The sequence below is a fragment of the Parasteatoda tepidariorum genome, chromosome 9, assembly GCF_043381705.1.
Source record: "Parasteatoda tepidariorum isolate YZ-2023 chromosome 9, CAS_Ptep_4.0, whole genome shotgun sequence".
Taxonomy (NCBI): domain Eukaryota; kingdom Metazoa; phylum Arthropoda; class Arachnida; order Araneae; family Theridiidae; genus Parasteatoda; species Parasteatoda tepidariorum.
Window position 1 is genome coordinate 2,887,116 of NC_092212.1, and position 24,376 is coordinate 2,911,491.

At 32.6% G+C, this 24,376-nt stretch overlaps 2 protein-coding genes across 2 annotated transcripts; both read left to right on the top strand.

Moving 5' to 3' along the window:
* Nucleotides 1-4,290: 4,290 nt before the first annotated feature.
* On the top strand, nucleotides 4,291-4,698 carry LOC139426429 (protein FAM200C-like). Its single transcript, XM_071185297.1, has one exon. It carries the CDS (start codon nucleotides 4,291-4,293, stop codon nucleotides 4,696-4,698), a length of 408 nt encoding a protein of 135 aa, XP_071041398.1.
* Nucleotides 4,699-11,467: 6,769 nt separating this feature from the next.
* On the top strand, nucleotides 11,468-21,044 carry LOC107436493 (ribosomal protein L27). Its single transcript, XM_071185298.1, has 5 exons — nucleotides 11,468-11,542; nucleotides 11,714-11,795; nucleotides 15,283-15,452; nucleotides 19,565-19,684; nucleotides 20,958-21,044. The coding sequence occupies exons 2-5, from the start codon at nucleotides 11,715-11,717 to the stop codon at nucleotides 21,004-21,006; spliced, it is 420 nt and encodes a 139-aa protein (XP_071041399.1). The 5' UTR covers nucleotides 11,468-11,542; nucleotide 11,714; the 3' UTR covers nucleotides 21,007-21,044.
* The last annotated feature ends 3,332 nt before the right edge of the window (nucleotides 21,045-24,376 follow it).

The window sequence follows — 24,376 nt, forward strand, 5'->3', positions numbered from 1 at the left end:
GTACATGAAGAATCTCTTGAATAAAAATCCATTACATGTATGTTTAAATATAAAAGTATTGAATATAAACTAGTGCAAAACATGTCATTATTAAAAAACTACAGTGCGTCTCGTAATTTGATCGAATTATTAAAATATACTAATATAATAGCTGATATACTAAATATTATATAGTTATGTAATATAATTGTCCAACTTAACCAATCGTAAAATTTATATTATGTATCGTCTAATTTAACCAATTAATACACGAACGTAAACAAGTGCAAACCAGTTTAAGTTGCGTAAAGACAATAAAGCTGTATAGTATTACATGATAATTGGGTATACTATAGCCTACGTCACAGGTTGTGTTATTCCTACTAAATTTAACCCATGAACGGCATTTTCTGCGAGCCTAACTTCAAGCCACAAATAAACAAACGAAGTGTTTGATCGTTTAAATAGCTGCTCGCCAGATTTTATTGCATTATAAAGAAAAGTAATTGATATTCGATTTTTGATTAATAATTGATTTATGTGGATAGTGGCATTTATGTGGATAGTGGCATAGAATTTAGCATTGCGTCATGGTAAATGTTATTCCTACTAAGTGGAAGTAGTTGCGTTTTTTTTATATTATACCCAATTAAGATTTTACATAGTGCGTCTAATAATTTGGCCAAGGACTGTAATTATTTTATTGCCAGTATAATCGATAAACTATCTTACGTAAGTGCAGTACCAATAAATTAGATAAGCATTCATAAATAAAAAATTTATTTTTTGAAAACAGTACTGAAAATTAAAAACGGACCATCCTGAATAACTTTCGATCCATGATTCGAATCTTCGCGTTCTAGGACTCAATCTTAAAGGTTCGAAGGGATGACCTCAAATATGCTGAGTAATTACTGCTAACACTATTTTGAGATACGAAATCGGACACAAAGACGTACTTTATCTAAATAAACATATCTTTTTTTCGACTGATTCGAAATTCTGATTCCCAAAATAGCCGAAATATGGGAAATAGGGTCTCAATATTTTGGCCAGGAGAATTTAGACTCCTTTAATGTTAATTTTACCTTTCGATCACTATATCAAAAGAATTTTTAAGCAAATTGAAAAGTTCTTGATTATATTATACGAAAGTTTGGTAATGTCTTCATCTTCATCGTCACAATTTATTGCAGTATTATTTTTTTATTTTTCACACTGTTCAAAATAATTTCTGTGGTTTCAGCTTCAGAATAAGAAGGGGAAAAAACCATTGATTAATTAATAGTACATCAGTGTTAATTTCGTGGTTCTCCCTTATCTGTACCCACATTTTTTTTTTTTTTTTTTAAGTTCTTCTGAAAGGAACATCATCTTCGTTCTCCGTACTGACGAAGAATTCAGCTTTAGCAAAACTGTTATGAATAGAATAATCTATAACATCATAGTTCCATGCTTTAAAAATTTCTGTCACGTTTTCTCGTAAATTGATTTTTGGCATAGAATCCCGTATGAAATGCAAATAAAAAGGGAAGGGGATTTCCCCGTTTCACTAAAGGTTAAGCGGCTGCAAAAATCAATTCAAAATCACTTCCCCTATAAAATTCGCTAACAAGTTTGAAATATTTTGAAATACATTATATATATATATATATATATATNTATTTACTTCATTATCGTTTTTAAGTAGGTAGAACACCGTTGTCCCGTTTTATATATTCCTTATTTGACGCTCTAATTACGAGTAAAAATATATTTTGGTATTTTTTAGATTATCGGAAATATATTTGTACTACTAAAATTCAAAATCCCAAAAAAAGGGGGTTTTAATTTTTTTTTCCATTCATATTCAAAAATGAAACAGTAATTGATTTCGTAAATTAATGAAATTTCAATGATGAATGACTGTTTTTCTTTGATCTAAATTACTGCGAAATTGAAAAGTTATAGTCAAGAAGTGAACCGCAAGTCTATACTTGTCGAGGGACGCATTTGCGCTTATCTATCCATATTTCATAACCATAAGTTATTAAAATTCTATAAATAATACTTTACTCTCACCTAAATTAAAACAAAATAATGAAAAAAGTAAGAAAATGTGTTAAGTGAAAATTCTGCGGCAAAAGGTTAGGACAACATTGAATAGGAGTGCCACTCAAAAATCGCCCAAATCCCAACTATTTGTAAAGATTTGAAAAAAGTATTTTATAGAGCGGTACTACTTCTTGAAATATATTAATTTTTAATGCTCCGCTGACATTTTCGAGTAATGATGTATAACGGGAAAAAATTTTTAAATACCAAAACTTTGTTTTATTTCAACACTTGATAGTTACTTTAAAAAAATAAATATTCTCAGTCTAAAGTAAGAAACCTTTTTTATCTTTAAGCGTAAAACGTTAGGTTACAATCGGCGATATGTTTAAATGATAAAATAAAAGTATAATATAACCAAAATTTTCAATGCTGTATCACATGCATTTCATGGGATGCCAGAAAATTACGGCCGCTTAAATCATTGATACGGTTTAAATCATTGATATTGTGGGGGTCTGGGTTAATCGACAATACCAACCGTCATCTATCAAAAGGTACCTCATGATAGAATCAAGTTAGCATGCTTTATATACTAGTGAATGATGTTAAACTTTTGTAGTGGTAGTTACGCCACAGTACTCCCCCACCAGAATTTTATCAGGGATAAGATTCGATGAACAGATCTCACTAGTTGATGTACTTGTGAAGGACCGGGAGAGAGTCTCCGGAATTTTTGAGTGCTGAATGTGAGAGGTGTATTAACATCACAATCGAAGTCGCTTCTGTGTTGCCATTAGCAGTCGAGAGTATGCAGGCGTTGAGAGTGTAGACGTTATGTGACTGTTCGAGACGAGACTGAGAAGCAACAGCGCAGGAGGTGAATGATGCATTCACAAATAGCAAGTCAACCGTGCAATGTGGACCATCCATCGAAGTAGGCGTAACCAATGTGGGGGTCTGGGTTAATCGACAATACCAACCGTCATCTATCAAAAGGTACCTCGTGATAAAATCAAGTTAGCATGCTTTATATACTAGTGAATGATGTTAAACTTTAAGTAGTGGTAGTTACGCCACAATATCATCGTCCTTAGTGAGGTTGTCGATTTCTTTCCGAAATCGTCAAAAGATCTCTCTAAATAAGAGCCACTCACAAAATGCTCTATGAATTAAAATGTATTCAAAGAGCACTTTGATTCTACTTATTTGTTTTATAAATATTTTTTGCTTTTGATTGTTTTTCTTATTTGATATTTTCAACATTAGTGGTTTGTCCGGTGGCTTGGAGAGGTTTTTATGGTCGCTCCTAAAGGTTCTCTTTAACATAAAGTCTATGGAAAAAATTTCGTTCTTCCCAAAAATGGTCGTAAATAGAGGTTTCTTTCCTGGAGGTTTCACGTACTAGGATTTTAATTATACTCACCAAGTTTTCTAAGGCAACTTCATGACACTACAGATGACTACTGTCCTACGAAGCAAAGAAATATTTACGAAATATCGGAAGCAAATAAATATCCGTATTTAAACATATAAATGGATGTTTTTATGTTTAATAAGAAGCTCAAGTTCATGTAAAGAAGTATTAGTAAAGATTTGTTGATATCTCATTTAAGCTTGAAGCTCTTAAAACTCATTCAGACGCGAATGTAAATTGAGTTTCCTTGTGTTGATGATCTAGTTCTGATCTACCCTGGTATTTGGAATGAAAATATTTCCTACCGGATGATAATACGGATGACAAAAGTTAAAACTTGCATGCTATTTCATAGTTTTGAATACATAAAAGTAGATTATTTCAACAGCAAAAAATAAAGTCATATTTAATTAACATAGCAAAAAAGAGCATTAGCAAATGCGACGCTAGACAATATCAGTTATATTAATAAAAGACTAATAATAGGTTGAGTTTGCAAAACATGGCACAATGGTCTAGGGCAGTGGTTCCCAACCTGGGGGCGATTGCCCCAAAGGGGGCGATTGAGCTTCTCAAGGGGGCTATAATCCTCAGGGGGGAGATCAGGGGGCGACGAGTATTCAAAAGATAAAAATTGCTAATAATATCAATAATAAAAGCTATTTGAGATTGGAATTGAAAATATGTATGAAACCTATGGTTCTGGTGTAAACAAAGAATTATGATAGCTAAAAATTAAAACATAAAAACAAGTGCAGGATCGTTTTCGTCATACGTTTTGGTATCGCAGGCGGAAATCTGATAAGTCACTCTGTTCCTCTGAGCAGAGCAATAATACTGTTTCCAGGCGTATTGATGAGATGGCCACCGATGTTGAATCAAAACTTATCAAATTTCTGAAAGAAGGTAAATTTGCGTTGCAGATTGATGAATCAACTGTGATAGATAGCAAAGCTGTTTTAGCTTGCGTGAGATTCATAAATGAGAGTAAGGAGATTAACGAGGAAAGGTTGTTTACAAGAACTTTGATCACAGATACAAAGGGATCGTCGATTTTTAAATTGGTCAAAGATTATTTTGAGGTAAAAGAAATTCCCCTCACAAATGTAAGTGCTTGTGCAACAGATGGTGCTCCAACCATGTCTGGTTGTCATACTTGGTTTCTGGGCCACCTTAAAAAAGAAGTACCGGAAGTTATCTCACCATTCATTATGTCATTCATCGTCAACTTTTGGCTGCGAAAAATTGGTTATTTCTGGCATCAATAAAATAAAAGCTAATTCTCCTAATAACCGTTTGTTCCGAGAACTTTGATATGAAAATGATGAAGATTTCGAATTCCTGCTCNAAAGTAGATTATTTCAGTAACAAAAAATAAAGTCGTATTTAATTAGCATAGCAAAAAAGAGCATAAGCAAATGCGACACTAGACAATATCAGTTATATTAATAAAAGACTAAAAATAGGTTGAGTTTGCCAAACATGGCACAATGGTCTCGGGGTATAATTTCCGATTCATGTGAAAGTGGTCTCGGGTTCTAATCCCGGTTGCGCTCTAAACTCGTAATTTTGCAAATCTGATACCTTCTAGCATTTATTATAAACGAATGACAATAGATAAAATTTGCATGCTATATCACAATTTTGAATTAATAAAAATAGATTGTTTTCACGTTGCAAAATTGAATCATATTTTATATACATCGCTAAAGAGAGCATAAAAAAAATCGTCTGTGGACAATTTCTTTTATAATACTAAAAGATATAAATATGCTAGCTCAGCTCAACGGAAACTCGATGGTCAAGAGAAATGATTCTCGCAAGCGGGAGTGAGAGATCCCGGGTTCAAAGCACTTAAAAAATCAAATCATGTTTATTTACTTGCTTACATAGATAAGCAGTTAATTTTTTGTACTAGAATAAAAATGACCTCTTTTTATATAAATTATTGTTGGTGTATAAAGGATATTTTAAATGGTTTATTTCAAATGAAAAAGAATAAATGTATAACGGATTAATTGTTTCAGCTCCGTTTAATATAATGTGGTTATCATATAAGATGAGAATAAAATAGTAAATTCAAAAGAAGATTAATTGCATTCTCAACGAAATCGCGTTATTTCTCTGCTTTCTAAATTAACAGTTTTTCCTTTTTTTCTTAAATATTTAAAAATGCAACATATACCAATTTTTATCAATAGAAGAAAAGAACTTGAAATTAGTTTCATTTCAATAAAATAAAGCTAATGCTGATCTTAAAGAATCTATGTAATAAGGTCTCTCGTAAAAATAGAAAGAATTATCAAAACAACGAAACAAAATGTTTTTTTTCTTTTTCGAGAAACATTATTTTTTATTAACTGAAAAACAACAATTTATTTAAACTAAAATACTTCAAATGAGGACATATTTTCAGTTATTCTCAACTAAATCATGTTTATAGGTTTTTTATTAAATTACTATTTTTTTTTACAGAAAATTGCAAAGGTTGCATTTCATTTTTAATGAAAACAAAGTTATTTCAAAGCATAAAAAAATTCGAAGTTCTAATTTTGAAAATATAAAGGTCTTAATAATTTTGAAAATATAAAATAAGAACAAATTCCACGCACGCACAATAAATGGTAAAATCATGAACTGACGTACTATGTAAATGTTGTTTCTAATCCCCAAGAGGTCCATCCTAATTAGACCAATTCCATAAGTCCAAAAATGTCCAGAATGTCTAAAAACAGATGAGGTTTTGAAATCGATACAGTTTAGAATATGCTCGGGCGAAGCCTGAGCAGTCCTACATTTAGTGCAAAGTTCAAAAGTCTTTTGCCCCTGAACATACGAGAGACACCTCAAGTGACCACTTCCAAAGCGAGATAAACAAGTTTGCTGGCTTCTAGGTCCCTCAAAAAGCAAGGAACTTCCAGGTCGTTTTCTGAAATACCAATTATGCGGAGGAGGAACCCTCCAGAGGTCCATAAAAAAAATTTTGCACTCTGCAAAGATCTCATTGAAAATGAAAGGTAAATCTGGCTGTAAAGGTTCCAAAGAAGCATCTTTAGCCAGTGAGTCCGCAATCTCGTTACCTTTGATTCCAACCTGTGATGGAATCCATTGAAGTGTTCCCCAAAGTCTGCTGAGAGCCTGAAGAGCATCCCCAAAATTGAAGCCGCAGCCCTGTCTCCAACATTCATCCAGTTGCTAAGGTGTTGGATTGAAGATTTGCTATCCGTCAGTATCCATATATGCTTAAAGTAAGGCTCAGCAATATTCTCAACATGTCTTAGGCCATTTTCAATCGCAATAAGCTCAGATCTGAAAACCGAGCAAAATTCAGAATTTCTAAATTTGAGACTCAGTGTGTACGTGGGAGTTTTAATAAAAAACCCACTATCTGAATGACCTACGTCGCTCTTGCTGCCATCTGTGTATAGTTGAAAAGCATCTGTTGGTATTTGGCTAATAGTTTCAAAAGCCATTTGTCTCATAAATTCTGGGATGTCTTTACTTTTATGTGCCGGGTTCAACAGCTCCGTGAGGAAATGGATACCAGAAAAATCAGTAACAGGGCTAAAACATGCCCTCAAGGAATGAGGTTCAATTCGGCAGGGATATTGCAAGTCTACAAGCTACAAGGTGAATTGAAGCAGCCAAAGAGAAGGGACTGTTTCTCTTCAGTCTATGATTATTTTTCCAATTTTTGAAATAGTAAGAGGTTCTGTTCTGGTCACCAAAACTGATGAGCTTATTGTAGTGTATCTGGAGACTGGAGTTCCTTCTCATGTATAACTGCTGGAGGTCAGATTCAAACAGAACAATTTTATCTGGACAGCTACGCCTCAAGCCTGTAATAATTTTTACAGCACTAATTTGAACTCCTTCCAATCTATTCAGGTTTGTCTCCGAAGCACAGGAATAAATAGGTGCCCATATTCTGTTAGCGAGAGCTTAATTTGAGCAATGATACGTAGGAAACAGATATCAACAGAAAATATTTATTTGATGTAAATAAGAATAATATGGAAATTACGAATGAATGACACGAGCGTCTGAACGACGCGGTGTTTGTAAACAGACTGATGAGATGAGTCTCGGCGATGGCGTTGCCAGATTCAGTGTCTGAAAGTTACAGTAAGGTTGAGAGATATTCTCACACCCCCACTTCACGAAAGTCCCAATACAATACTGAATTTTTTAAGTTGTTCACTAGTCACCGGTTTGGTGAGTACATCAGCAGCATTTGATTTCGAATCAATGTAACACAACTGGATCAGTCCAAGTTCGACTTTTTCTCTTATGAAATGGTGACGAATGTCTATGTACTTCACTCTAGATGATAGCATGGGGTTGGTACTGATCTTTATAGCACTTTGATTGTCACAGTGTAATTTTATTGCATCCATCTTTTGGTTGAACAGTTCCTCTTTGAGTTGTTTAATCCACAGTAATTCTTGTGATGCTGCAGAAATTGCCATGTATTCAGCTTCTGCTGTTGATAAGGCGACTGTTTGTTGCTTTTTGGAGTTCCAAATTATGGCACAATTTGATTCGCAGAAGACAAAACCTGTTGTTGATTTTCTGTCGTCTTTGTCGTTGGCCCAGTCTGAGTCAGTGTAACCTTGTAGTTGTCCATTTTTCCGGAAAGTTAGCCTTTTGGATAATGTACCTTTTAGGTATCTGAAAATTCTTTTGACAGCCATCCAATGAGGTTTTCCTGGGTTGTTGGCATATCTACTNATATATATATATATATATATATATATATATATATATATAAACTATTTTAAAAAATTTCGCGTGGTCCCTTCATATGGGGCCCCCTTGACCGTCGGGGCCCCGGGGCGGTGCCCCGACTGCCCCGGCGTAGTTACGGCCCTGTTTGCTATCCGTCAGTATCCATATATGCTTAAAGTAAGACTCAGCAATATTCTCAACATGTCTTAGGCCATTTTCAATCGCAATAAGCTCAGATCTGAAAACCGAGCAAAATTCAGAATTTCTAAATTTGAGACTCAATGTGTACGTGGGAGTTTTAATAAAAACCCCACTATCTGAATGACCTACGTCGCTCTTGCTGCCATCTGTGTATAGTTGAAAAGCATCTGTTGGTATTTGGCTAATAGTTTCAAGAGTCATTTGTCTCATAAATTCTGGGTTGTCTTTACTTGTATGTGCCGGGTACAACAGCTCCGTGTGGAAATGGATACCAGAAAAATCAGTAACAGAGCTAAGGAATGAGGTTCAATTCGGCAGGGATATTGCAAGTCTACAAGGTGAATTGAAGCAGTCAAAGAGAAGGGACTGTTTCTCTTCAGTCTATGATTATTTTTCCAATTTTTGAAATAGTAAGAGGTTCTATTCTGGTCACCAAAACTGATGAGCCTATTGTAGTATTTCTGGAATCTGGAGTTCCTTCTCATGTATAACGGCTGGAGGTCAGATTCAAACAGAACAATTTTATCTGGACGCCTCAAACCTGTAATAATTTTTGCAGCACTAATTTGAACTCTTTCCAATCTATTCAGGTTTGTCTATGAAGCACAGGAATAAATAGGTGCCCATATTCCAGTATGGGTCTAATAAGTGCAGTGTAAGTGCAGTGTCTCATTTCAAAATTGTAGCATCTGCTCCCCAGTCTTGCCCAGAAATATATTTTAGGATATTTAACCTCTTTCTACACCTCGATTCCAGCAGCTCAATGTGCTTATTGCCAAGAATATCCTGGTTGGTTCATAATAAAACCCAAATATTTTGCATTCTTTTCATAGGGCAAATTTCGACTGTTAAAACAAAAGTAGGTTTATAATTGTATATGTGCCTATTTGGTAGTATAAAAACTAACAACAGATTTAGATGAGTTAAAAACCAGTTTGTGTCTTTGAGAAAAGTCACTCACATCTTTTAGAGTGAGGTTGATATTGTCTTCAATAGTCTTAATGTCAGCGCCAGAGTGCCAGAGGACGACATCATCGGCAAAAATACCAACATTACATCTCTTAGAGATCACCTTTTCGATGCCTGCAAAGAAATAGGCAGAAGAGCAGAGGTCCCAAGACGGAACCCTGGGGGACTCCCTGGCCGAGTCTAAAATTTCTTGAGGGGGTCTTATTGAATTTAACTCTGATGGTTCTGGCCCTTAAAAAATCAGAAATCCAGGGGAGAGCGTTACCTCTAATTCTAAAGATGAACTAGACTCATGGTACAGGGGAAAGTGCTACAGCTTCTGTTGGCTGAAAGTGACCTGGAGCACCAAAGGTAGAAGACTAATTTAGCTCCATAGTTTCACCTGCTAGCATTAGCTGGGCATAATGAAATGGCCTTCACGCCTAGGGTGGCCCTACCAGGAGCTAAGCTCCCGACGTACTTCACCCATTCCGCCCAGTGAAACCCCCTCGTCACTGTAAAATAACTATGTAAATAACTTTGTTATAAGAACATAAAAAAAGGGAATTTTTATACCACCATTCACATAAAGCAATTTGGACAGTTCATAAATAAACAGTTTTAAATGCATTATGTGATTTAATGCAAATGTTTGCTGCAAATTATTTTAATTAGCCTCAATTAGATATAAATCTTAATTTCAAAAATTGAAGAACAAGATAAAGGTTAACAAAGAATTTATATTTGAATTAAAAAAATAGTTAATTTAAATGATGCGATTAAATGAGCTGAAAAATTAAAATTTAATAGAGAGTGATTCGAACGTTTGTCTCAGAAAAAGTCTCTTAATAATAAAATTATTGAAGTAAATGTCAGCAAGAGTCGTTTCCTTAGATCCCTTAAAAGCTTACATCTGTTTTCCTTGAACATCTAGATAATTACTTATTTAGGACAATTTACGACTAGATATCCAACAAATAGATGGTTCTGTGAGTGCATGACATTTTAAAAAAGGACAAAATAGCTCTGGGCTAAAAAAAATGATAAAGGCAATTTAAAGAAGTAGAAGTACATTTTCCCATAGTTTAAAATGTGGTGGTTATTTTTTGAGGAGTCTGATAACTGAGGGATGTCTCTATGGGTGGTATGAAGAAAGGTATTGAAAGTCAAGGGATGCATTATAATATGTATATTTGTCAATGGCCAGGATGCATTTTACTGCTCCATCTAGGGAAGGGTAAAAAAGGCAATTATTTTGGTTTACTAAAAAATTTTTATGTTGTGCCACTTTTTGTGCGTCTTTTGGTTGTAATAAATGTTTTCTTTTAATTTTAATGCATTAAAAGTTGCCTCATGTAGAAAACAAATTGAAACTAAATAGAAATATTTGTTTCGAGGGGGGAAAGTTTTACAATTGGAAAGTAGCTAGAAAGCTGAAAAAATAAGTTTTTTTTCTAAAATTATCAATTCTATTTTACTTTATTGTGGCTAATGTCAAAGCTTCAGAAGGGGTGACGCACGTAATTCCTCTCCATCAATTAAATTTGTGAGGAAAATAAAATTTTCTATTTCGAAAATAGCTCAAAAGTTAAAAAAAAAGGAAAAAAGAATTAAATACTAAATTTATTTATGCGAATGTCTGATTTTCAGAAGGGGTGAACTTCATTCTTCGGCCCCTCACTTTAATTTAAGAGGAAAAAAATATTTTCCATTTTAAAAATAGTTGCAAAGTTGAAAAAAAAGCAGTGATTCCTCAAATTCTTCTATGCTGTATTTCGCATGCAGTGAAAGCTTCCTGAATAGAGAGTTCAGAGGCATTCACCCCAAACGCAGTTTCCGCAGCTCCGATCGATTTTCTCGACAAAATATTTTTCGGCCTCCTTTTCGTTCTACGGCAATCGAAGATGTTTGAGTTCCCTAAAGTGTGAATGATCCAAACGCTATCGAAAAGAACATACCGTGGTCAGTTGAATCGGAAAACCGTAATTTCCTCAAAGCATTTGAACAGAAACCAGTGGTTCGATCATATTCGCTGAATATGAAACCTGTGGTATCGCAATTTCCAAATGACTCGATTAGTAGAAGTTGAAGTTATATCTTTATTTACTATTTGCTTTATTTCCAAGAAAGAAAAAATGATACAACTCAACTTTACTCTGTCGTGTCCATACAAGTAAAAATCGGAAAACATCGGCTAAATTATTAGGTGAAGCAATAACTTAAATTAATCCCAGCGTAAGTATATAATATTATTATAATTATTAATCCAATAAACAATGCAAATAATCTTTGTTATGATTGGATTATTATTTTTAGTACATATTTCTGAAATTTTTTATTTCAAAGTAATTCATTTTGAAATGCCTTACATTGAATAATATGTTGATTCTTTATACTTAATTACAGCATGGGTAAAATTATGAAAATAGGAAAAGTTGTGCTTATTCTAAACGGACGATATGCCGGCAGAAAAGCTGTTGTTGTCAAAGTAAGTTTTCAATAATTTTTTTATTATATTGACCTATATTGTTGCTTTACATAAGATTGTTGACTGAAGATAGGATGATTAAATATTCTGTGAGAGCAATTTGAAAGAAAGATTTTTCTTCGAATAGAATTAAGATTTAGATGTTGGTAATTTATTTAACTGAGTGCTATATTAGTTGCATGCTGACCGAGGTGTCCATTCTAATTAAGGTTTATTTATTGTGATCTGCAGGAAAGTAAATGGTAGATTTTCATAATTTCTGTTCAGCTGGAAAAAAAATCGCAGAAGGGTACCGACTTAACTTGTAGTTGTCCCCTTAGGTAACATTGTTTTTTTTTTTTTTAAATTCAAGTTTAAAATTCATTTGGTGATTTTATTAATTAGGTGTTGACATTTTATAATGTTTAATATAAGCTTCATATCTCTGGTTAAATCATTTTGGTTTGTCTCATACAGAATTCTGTCTTGTTGAATATCAGTTACTATCAATTAAGCTGGGGAATGTATATAGTATGATCTTTTGCATTAGTTGTTATTGTCTAAGTCATAAATGTCAGATTTTTAAACTTGAAAATACACTTTTTATAAGAGAAAAAAAGTGGGAAGGTTGCTTATAAGCTAGAGTCTTCAAATAACCTCCCTTCCGTGTTTTTTTTCTTTCCCCCTTTTTGTTTTTCACAGGCTGTTTGGAAGTTTGAAAGACCCAACTGCTTTGGGCAACTCTGTAAGGTATCTACAAAGATGAAATTTTTTGACTTTTGTATCTCTATTCTCCCCTTTTAATGCAGAAAATTAGATATATCGTAATTCAGTCGTCTCTGTTTCCTGTGTGTTGGTGCGAAAGCTTAGAAATCCCAAGCCCAGAATCGGCTAATATCTCGATTCTTATTCACATAATTTTTTACATCATCAACATAGATTTTTGTATTAACCTGATTTAAAAGTTTCACATTGTAATTCTTATTCATGCGATTTAGATATTTTATATTGTGATTCTTATTTACCGGATTTAAAAATCCAATATTGTGATATGTATTTGAGCCTTTTTAAAACCCTATGTAGCTGTTTGTATTCAAAATAATTTTTTAATGTATTTAATAATATCAGGTTGTTTATAAATCTTGTACAGTTCAAAGTTAAATCTCTCCAGTTATTGTTTCCATTTACACCACCAAGTATAATCCGCAAATTCTTTCTCTCAAATGTTGAGATACAATTTTCATCCTGTTTGAATTGGATGGCCCACGTGATTCGAATGAGTGATGACAATATGAAAGATACTGCTGTTTAGACCCACTGGAACAGGAAAGCGGGGAAGGCTGGTGGGTTGACTCAGTGGAGTCTGATTTTCTTGCAATTAATGAAAAGAATTGGAGATCTAAGGTAAATCGGAAGCCGTCATGGAAGAATCTTCAAAGGAAGGCATTGGTGATGTATTCACATATTGGAGTTTAAGATCGAAGCTCATTCTAGGCAGAAAAAAGGGCAGGGTGCAAAAGTTTAAAAAAGGGGCATTATTATTCTAAAAAAGCAACAATTTCTTTCTCTGGACTTTACACATTCTATTAGAAAAACCTTGTCAATTATTAAACGAAATTTTTTTCACTTCACTGAAAGTAGCAATCATATTAATTACTAATTTTTATTAATAAATTAGCATTTATATCAAGTTAATGAGTTAATTATCTTAGTAATTAGTGTCTGTATTTATGATTTAATGTTAGCGGAAGTAACTGCGTTGCTATTTTTCCTTTCCCATATAAATCTATGTATTGACAGCAACGACAAACTGAATACAAAGAGTTGAAAATAACAAAAGTTTAAGAAATCCATTGTAGAGTTTATGGAGAGGATAAAGAAGGGGCAAAAAGGTTATGGAGTCTATTACATCAGGGCACTAATTTACTTCAGGGGCAACAGGGTGCTGCGCCCTGTTTTTCCTGCCTAGAATGAGCTCTGTTAAGATTCAATGTCGTATTTTGCTTATGTGGTTGTAATATCAAACGTTGACTTTCGTATTTATACGTCATTTAAAGACAGGGGTCTGTCCAGGCCGAATTTACTACCGTTTAGCGGTACCTTCACAAATTCAACTTGAGGAAAGACGGTAGTTTCACAAATTCAATTTTGGAAAAACGGTAGTTTCACAAAATACTTTTTCTTAAAATTTCATTTTTGTATCCCTTAAGAAACGATAAATCCATATTTTTGTGTTGATTTCTTAATATAATTTTTAATTTTTCACAAATTACGTCTAAATTTTCACAAAATAGGTACCTGTCAGAAAAACCTAGACAGACCCCTGGTATCTTAAAATATAAAATTGCCTTCAACTTTACTAAGTTAAGCATCTCTGTTTATAACTTGTTGGCTTGTGGTTTGTTAAGGAAAATTTCTCAAATGATCTATGCGGGCAGTGTTTTCATTACAGAAAAAAAATGGGAGAGAATTTCTCAAAAACAGGGTGAGATTTCTAAAAATTAAAAAAACACAAATAGACTTGGGGTAAAAAATTATTTCTTTAATTATAATACATTTTTAACATCTAATTGAATATTTTTGCTGCATCATCATATAGAAAATGTTCTATATCTACTTTTTCATCATTTATTATATCTATTTGGCTGAGAAATATCCGTATTTGTTTCGTTTTAACTATTTCTACTGATTTTCGTTTGTCCGTTACAGAGTAGTAGATGTCACCTTAACAAGGTATTTGTCCATCTTACATGAGGAAACCTTACCTACGATGAACACGTGGTTGCAGAGAAATGTGTTCTGAAAGGGGTTCCGTTGGTTGAGGGGTGTTCTGCTGTTTGCAACGGTTTTGAGCAATACTGGTAAATAGGGAAGCTGGAAAACAAGGATCGATGTTCAAAATAATGAAAGATCAAGGAAGAAAAGTGAAACAGATTTTGTTAAAAATGGCAAAAGACGAAATTTTTCCGAAATTAGCGCATTTTGAAATTGATTAATAGAGTGCTCGAACTTCACGTTAAAAAATTTTATTGCTTGAAAAGAAAAAAAATATTCGGGTTTCTCGTGCTGTGGTGAAAACACTGATGTAGGGTAAGCTTTGTCTTGCAGAAACTAAAAAAACTTCTTTTAATAGCTCTAGTAATTACTAGATAATATTCATTTCAGTAAACTAATAGGTGCTACTCCATTGTGTGGGTATAGAATATAGTTACATTACTAGTCTCCAGTTGCTTTGTATTAGCCTTATAATTACCCTAAATTTATCAGTTCATTATTTGTAAATACAGTGCCCCCCGTTTATTAAAATCACTTTTGTTTTATGCTCTTTTGATTTTATTAAGAGGCGATTTAATGTTTGGAAAAAAGTCACATTTTTACGATGTATTCTAAATGCACACTAATTTAATTATTTTAATAAAGTAAAACCCTACATAAGATTAAATTTACAAAATTTAGAAAAGCCGATCAATGGTTGCTTGAATTGCAGTATTTAAAATTAACTTTTCAGCATCATTTGAGAGTTAATAGAAGTTTTTGTAGTTTTCAGTATTTCCTCCTTTGTTCTAAAACTTGCTGCAATACCTTACGTGCTTTTCTGACTTCCATTGAAGATGACACTGATGAGTTTATGTCTGATTCCTCTATTTCAGAATCGGATTTTTCTCCTGATGTTTGCAGGTTATTGTCAATAGCTACATAACGTAAAAAATTCTCGCCCATTTCATTGCTGAGCATTTCTTCGAGCCGTTATCAGCTCCATCGCCAGTGCTTATTCCACACTTTTTAAAGCAATTTGATATTGTATGGGTTGAAACTATGTCCCATGAGTTACGAATCAAATGCATTGATTCCAAAATAGTAAGGGATTTCGATAGTTTGTTTGCAGTTGAGAGTTCGGAAGAGCTGCCACTAATGATTTTTTGAACGACCATTTTTCTGTAATGAAACTTGAATGATGATTCCCTGATCAAGGAGTTGAATAATAGCTGTGGTATTGGGTGGCAAAAACACTGATGCTTTTGAATCGAAAGTCCTCATCAGCAGAGTGCGCAGAATAATTGTCTAAAAGTTAGCTGACCTTTTCATTTTTCAGCTCCTTGTCCCATTCAAGAAGAAATTTTGTGAAGATGCTGGATGTCATCCATGCGTTATATCACTAATGGTTTTTTTTTTTTTTTTCTTCACAGTTCCTGTCATGTTGCATGTTAGCTGCGTGGTTAGTCTTTCCTCTATTTTTTTACATCCACCAGTCGATTAATTTTTAAACAGCAGTGTGTGTTCAGGAAGTGCTCGGAAAAATAATCCTGTTTCATCTGTGTTGAAAATTTGCTCTGGTTTATAGTCTTGGATGAGTGTTAGCGGCGGCAGAGCTAAAATCAGCATCTTGCTTTTCGCCATGCAATTTATGATAGACAATGTTGTGCGGTCTTTTCATTGGGTTAGCCACCCATCTGTAGCTTTAAAATCGGAATCACCAAATGAGTTCGCAAAGTCCTGTGCTTTGTGAAATAAAATTACACGTTAAATTGGAAATCTTAGTTCGTGTGCATTTTTGAACCATTCTAACAGAGCCATTTCAATTTCTTTAGATTTTCCTTCACGCTTAAGCTTTCTTGACAGATTTCCATTCTTTTTTATTTCCTCAGAAATATTTATCCTTTGTGTCAGAATGTTCAAAAGAGCAGTTTAGGAAATCCCTATTTTAATTTAACCCCTATTTTACAAGTTGACTACATTTAGGCAGCTTATCCTTGTTTTGCAACTCTTCGAATTGATATCTTTAAGACTCAAATCCTTCCTTTTCGGCATGCTGATAAAAATTTAATCCCAAACGAACTTAAAAATGATATGTGCTCTAACTCTAATTTACTCAAACGGCTTAAATAATATGGAATATGCTCACAGACAGTTTTAGGAAATCTATTCATATGGTCATATGATCCATCCTGGTTCATTCAATAAAAAGTAAGATAAGAATTCGACCCCTGTTGAGTGAGATAGGTTTCTCCAAACTTCATTCAGGTCAAGGAATTGACATTGATAAATTGATTTCTATGAACTCGCTGCTTACCACCCACATTTTTCCTTAACTCTTACACTATGTATATCGCAGGAAAGTGCTAACCACGCCTGTTTCACAGGTTTGTGAGTAGCTGTTGCTTCTTCTAAAGAAATCTTTAAACTTCGAAAAGGTAATATTTTATAAATGAGAACAAATAAAAGCTGAAATGTTGCACTTTTGATTTGTTATGTAGTGAAAATTTTGATTTTAAAAAGCTGAGGCATTGATTTTATTAAAGGATGTTTTTGACTTGTATTGATATTGTAATGATTCGGTTCTTGCCAATTTGATTTTATTAGCGGCGGGCACTATATTTTGTTTTCATAACGTGTTAAGTGTAGTTGAATGTAGAAGTATAATTTAAACTGGCAGTTGCTGAATATCGTCAGAAGTTTGCTTGCCAATATTAACTCTGGTTGTGCACATTGCGAAACAAATTGTTCCCCGGTTCAACACCTGCCTAATTTCAGCAATTAATGTTTTCTACGATAGAGTATCTTAAAATGTACACACCAGTATGGCGACAGGTGTTCTATAAATGCTGCTGTGCATAAGCAACAAATGTGATGTCTTTAAAAACATATTTGGAATTTAGCAGATAGTAATAAAAAGGTTGTTTTTTCATCTAATTTCTCACATTTTAAAAATTATTTATTACTTTCATTCTATTCCTGGTATGAATTTCAATTGCAATGTTAAAATTTAAAATAAACTGGTTGTGCTGTGTTATGCATTCATGTACCAGGGGTCTGTTTAGAAGAAATTTGGGTCCATTAACGGACCCTTCACAAAATAATCTTTTAATCGGACCCTTCACAAATTTGTTTATCTTCATTATTGTTTAGTTAATCAAATAAACCCTTCCCAAGGTAGAAAACAAGAAAGATGTGTGTAATCGATTTAAGTTTTGTCTTCAGCAGTCAATTCTTCCATTATTCGTCCGAAATGAATATTCTGAAGTATATTATTCGAAATGAATATTCTGTATATTATTCGAAATGAATAATATACTTCGTTCAGCAGTATAGGCTAAATACCAAATATTTGTATGTTGCTTCTCTAATTTAAAAGCAGCAATTGCTACTTATTTTTGAAAATTTAATTTTTTTAATTATAATTTTACAATGCTGAGCATAATCTTGTATCTATTTACAATTTAAAGACTCATTGAAAAAGTTTTTTGCAATAATCGGACCCTATTTGCACAAATTCGTAAAAGCGGGCCCCGATTGAAAGAATGTGAGTAATTTTTTCACAATTTCATGAAAACCTGACCTTTCACAAAATGCCTGGACAGACCACTGTGTACTGACAGTTTAATTGTTAATCAATAATACTCTCAATGTTAAATCATCATGGGGTAATGTTTGATATGTACCATAACATGAATTATGTATTTATAAACTTCAATTTTATCNGTGATGGGTGTAGGAGATAAGCTGACAGTTTAATTGTTAATCAATACTCTCAATGTTAAATCATCCTGGGGTAATGTTTGCCTAAAGTCATAGCTGCCGACTGTTCAGAATTTTTCAGATTTGTCCCTAATTTTTAAGTCAAATCTGATATTTTTATTTAAAAAAATCCGAATATTCGTAAAATTGCAGTATTTTTTCTTTTAAACCAATCCCTTGTTCTGATCGCCACAAGCACGTGCAGAAATAATTTTAGTAGCTTTTTATTGGAAAATACTATTCCAATGGTTGTTGCTGATCATTTCACTAAATTGAATCTTAAACAACTATTATTATTTTTTTAAAAAATGTATTGTAGTATTTAAGCACTTGCATCAGAAATATTTGTTTTTGTAGATTATTATATACCTGTGTCTTATAATTCGGAGAATAATAATTATGTATTAATAGGTAATAGTTGTTTTTTAACTATTATACTGGTATTCCTAATTATAAAATATTAATGTTATAAATTTCCCACAATATATAGTGTTTATAGTTTTGTTTTATTAATTTACATAAGGTATTTAAATGTATGTCTATTAATGTTGTTATTTAATAGTTCAATTTTTGTCTTACTCTCGTAATTGGTGCGTATAATTTTGTCGCATATAGTGTTCCGAATTTTTTATTAGTAAGGTTGGCAGCTATGCTAAAGTGTTAAAGATGGTGTTTAATAATTTTTGATATGTACCATAACATGAATTATGTATTTATAAAATTATATCTCTCTAGTTTGTTACGTTTTTGGGCCACTAAATGAATATTTAGGTGGTCCTATTGGACTACTGAATTTTCATTGCTGGTGTGAATTCTACAAATATGAGTTTATATTACTTTGATTAAATGTTTGCGTGTTAAGCTTTATTGTATTGGATCATTCTTAAATAGTTTTCAGTATGTCATGGTGGGGGATAAATTTCTCTTCATAGGAAGGACATTTATGACACTTATTACAAGGAAGGAAAAAGATCTTTTTTAAATATCTAAAACTGTCTATGCTTGTTCATGTTTATCAGCAATGCCATCTGAGTGTCAGAATTGTATTCATTTTCACTTTCTGCGATCGATATTGTACAGAGTTTTTTCTTTTTGGAATTTTCTCTGTCCAAGCAATTATGTATCCTGGAGGCATGCGTCATACTTTTTCTTGTCTTCCCTGTTATTTTTAGCATAATTGATGTATTGTATAAATGGAATCACTATAGCTAATTTATTATCTTTGGTAAACCTTATATTTCTATGGCAAGTTTTGTGCTCAATAAATGTTTTTAAATGCCTAGGTATATGGTAGATATTCAATTTGATAAGAGTATAGTTAACAAGGAGGTGTTGAAAGACCCAGCAAAGAGGCGAAAAGCAAGGCGAGATGTCAAGTCAAAATTTGAAGAAAGGTAACTTCATTTTTACTTTGTCTCATAAGATTATATTAGCTCTCTGGCTTTCTATTATGTAAAGAGAAGATTTGCATTAAACTGATGAAGTGAAATTTTAATATAGATGTTAATGCAATTTTATTAGTATAGTAGTATTTATTTATTTTATTATTATTTTTTGTCTTTGTATAAGTTGGTTGTGTTTAACGTTAATACGAGTACCATGTAAACTATTACATCCCTATTTTGTGCAATATCGTTGATTAATTTTCATATTTGGACATTTCTTTTTCTCCTTTTTTTAGCATTAAGATAGGTTTTTATTTAAATTTACGATCTATTTCCATCTTACTTATAATTGTTTCTTTTGTTAGAGGAAGAATCTTTTAACGTATTGCATTTATGAGTTTTTTCCCCTTTACTTCAAAATGTTCATAAATTGATTACACATGAATTTAATTAAATACAAAATATTTTATGTATGTTTTGTTTAAGGTATTTTTTTTTTTTTTTTTTTGTTNATCTGTTGGAGGACAATTTTTTTTTTTTTTTTTGTCTATTGATAAGAAGCGTTATTTCTCTAGTTATTTTTATCTTTTTGACATAATTTTTATAAATATTGGTTAATTTTTATTAAATGTGGGTTTATATATTTGTTAGTTTATATTTACGGTGGATTGTTCATCGGAGTTAAAAATGTTTTCTTTTTAAATTAATATTGTTTTCAGTACCATTCTTGTTTAGATGCGATATAACTTTTTATCCACTGATTATAAATATATTTTTGATGTTTTTGCCTCAACTTCTTACATGTAAAAAAATAGGGATTATTATATTTAGTTTAATTTTAGTCTTATTTTACCTTTCTCTCACTTTGATATTTATGGTTGACATTGTTTAAATAATTTCATAATTCCCCTTCGTTAGATATTCTATACACTGAGGTGACAAAGGGTCATAGGATGGTATTATCATAGTTAGATAATATAGGTGAGAGGATGCATTGGTGGTGATTCTCCAATTTTTGCAGATGCATTTTCATTATAAATATATTTATTTATATTATGATATATATATATATTTATATTTTGTAATATGAAAAAAAGTTAGCAATGGGGAAAATATGAAGCTAATTGAATGCTCATATTCAAAATTCACAGGTCATAACAAGGTGTTATATGCCTAAAAAAAAGCATGTGTATGTTCACAATAAAGTGATTGCTAAAATGAACTATTTTTCCTGTAGAAATTTTATGTTGTTTCTTATGTTGCATCCTTTTTTTTTTTACAGGTACAAGACTGGCAAGAGCAGGTGGTTTTTCCAAAAGCTAAGATTTTAAGTGGGTGTAAAAAAATAAAGTATGTGTCTTCAAAATAAGTGACTTGTGACTCATTATTTATGTTAATCGGCAAGTTAGTTTTTTCCTTTTTAATATAAGGGCAGAGAAAAGATCAACTTATTTTTGCCATGGTGAATTGCAACCCAGGAACTAAGTTTTGTTTTTAATAGTTTGCAAGTGAGGGAATGTGTTAATGTACAAAGTACTAGGAAAATCTTTAAAGATTTTTCCAGGGAGAGAAGAGATTTGGAGAGTATTTCCTTACTTTTGATTTTCAGATTATCTGATAGTCCTGGGTGCCACTGTTCAATCTTGAGGGATGTCAATGAATTAAGTTCCATCGATAAAATTCAATTCTTTAAGCAATAGGATTGATTGATCCCGGGCATCTGCCTATGTAAACAAAATTTATACTATTGTGGAATCTAAATAAATAGAAATATGAATAGTTTCAGAACAGGGTTAGTGCTTCAGTGATGGGTGTAGGAGATTAGCTGTTATTTTTGTTTTGATCATAAAATAAGGAGAGGTATATATTAATTGGTCAAAAAGTAACTTCAGTCTTTTAGAGTTCCACCCATGAATGTCTGATTTATACTAATTATCTATAAAGGAAACGCATTATGAGTTGAAATTTAGTGTTTCAACTATTGAGAAACAAAATCTCTGTCTAGATCTTTAGTATCTAAGGGAGACCAAATGTGTGCCAGCTGATGAATTTTATCTGTAATGATTTTTTTTGCCAGTACTGAGTAAAATTTAACTATTATAGATTAACTTATCTTAACTATGCATTTTAATGCAGAAGTTAAATTTTATATATAAAAAAAATTAGCTTCATGGCATTTAATATAGCTTTTTTTAACCTAGACGAACCTAAGATTTTCGTTAATGAAGACTTATTTTCTTACTATTGTGGCCTAAGCTAGCCATTTTATAGGGTCATCTGTGATCTAGGAGTAAGGGGATTTGATAATATTTTCTGTCATTTAATATTTATGGAGTAAAATAAATTTTATGCACAATTTTAAAACTAAGTTGAAATCTAAAGTTTATTTAAAATATGCTTAAATTGGATAAAGAATGCATGAAAAGTGCTTTAGGAAATAAATTGGTTCATATATGCACCATTGCCTTAATCATTTAGCTGAACGCTGAAAAGTCCCCATACAAAGATGGAAATTAATTCTAGTAGTATATACTTCTGGTAATTGGTGCAGTTTTGATAAGAATTCTTCAACTGGTTTTCTGTGGTTACAGGAAATATTTTCCAGGGATAGCAAAGATATTTTATTAATGGTTTAATATATCAGGACTAACAGAACTTTTTTGCACCTTAAACAGTAGAGGTCAGGTAGAAAAATGGTGATGCTCCAAAGACCCTATAAAAGTCTTATGAAAATTCTTTTTGTTTAGTTTTGAGCCTTATTGCGAAATGTAGCTCAGAACTTATTCTAATTTATTGACTTTCTGGTATTGAACAGGTATTTGGCTAGTTGCTAAATAGAATTAAAAATTCACACGGTGAAAGGAATTTAAAATTAATTGACCTTGTTCAGGGTTTTCTTTTTTTAATTATTACGGAGGCATATTTAACTAGTAATAAAAATGGAGCGTCGTGTTAGAAAATAGTGACAAATATTACAATGAAGATAGTGGTAACTTGTTTATTATTATACAGTAAAACTTGTGTAAGTTGTGTGACCACATGTGGTGAATTGTTTTAGTGGGCAACTTATAGTGGTAGTGGGTCATTGTTTACTTTTACGTTTCATACATCATATTGCTATATGATATTTAGAAGAAAAAAATTTTTTACTTGACTTAAAAATTTTATTTAGGAAATAGCCAAATGAATATCTATCTTAAGAAATGTGTTAAAACCTAAATGAACTTCAATTTGTTACATATAATTCTAATATTTAACTAACTTTTTTAAAAAAAAATTTTCGTTAGTTATGCATGTGAAGTGTTTAATAAAACAGAATTATTTGAACACTTAAATTTATTCTGTTATTACTACACTTACAAACCTATTTGTTACAAAAATATTCCCTCATTGTTGTTTGGCGCTGTTTAGATTTTACATCAGCCCAATGTTTTGAATGAAAGAAATTGGTCATAAGTTGACCCCCTACAGTTTCCCAAGATGGTCAACTCACGAAAAGGGTTTAGATTAGCTATTTCACCAAACAAATAAAATTTTAACATAGATTGCAAAATGACAGAACAGTTTCTGATTTTTTTCCCCCGTCAACTTATGAGGGTTTTAGAATAAAATTTCATAATATGTACTCCTAGACAAAATTGACTACTTCAGTGGTCAACATACAAGGTAGACAGGTGGTCGAGTTACAAAGGTTTTGCTTTATATTATGTAGGAAAAATTCCGTTCTTGATAATTGAGGTCAACTTGACAGGTTTCACTGTATAGGTTTTATTTTGCACTGCTAAAAGGTAGTGGGAAATCTTCACTTTATGAAGAAACATTACAGTTTCTAAACCCCAAAATAGTGAAAATCAAATGAGATACTTGTTAGTCTCCAAGTGTATGGTGAGAATTGAATTATTCTCATCTTTAGATGGCTGTTATAGTTTTAGTCAAGAGTTCCATGAAGTTTTTTAACTCATTGTAATCGAAGATCTTGATGAAGAAGAAATGACAACACGTAGAGGGTAGTTTGATTTCCTGATAAATCTTGTTTTAAATGACCTCTTTTTTTTTAAAGGGTCTTTGACCTTCACTCCCCACGAGTACTATCCCAAAACTGTGGTGTACACTCGCTCAGTCCTCTTTTTGTCAACTTATTTCCTATCTCAGGTTTCATACTTAATATCTTGAGTCCCGCTGTGGACTGATTGTCAACATTCGGTACCCAGTAGAGCACCAAGTCAAGCATCACTGGCTGCGGATGGGTAACCACTTTGATCAGCCTGTATAGGGACGAAGGGTACATGGTATCAGTCCTCGTTAATCTGTTCTACCGTAAAGTGCCGGGCTTTGCGCTCAGGTCGTCGAGTTACCGAAGCAGGGGAGTCAAAATTGCGATACCATGTTTTCGGATCATCAATTCAAATTTAAGAAAATAAATAAAGTGTAAGGTTGGCCATGTTTTGATTGTTTTATCTCATTCGGCTTCATTTCTGTAAAATATTGTGTGTTATTTTTTGGGTTTGGGTAGCATCATAGAAAGCTTGCGGAATCTTCCGAATTCATTTGTTAAATTGAAAGGACGCGTTATATTGAATACAAGTATAATATTAGGTGGCGCGTTTTTTCTTTCTCCAAGCTTAGACCTAAAAATCAGTCGGAAGTAGCACGGACGTATTGTATATAAGGGGAGTGTCCATGGGGTCCGGACCCCCCCCC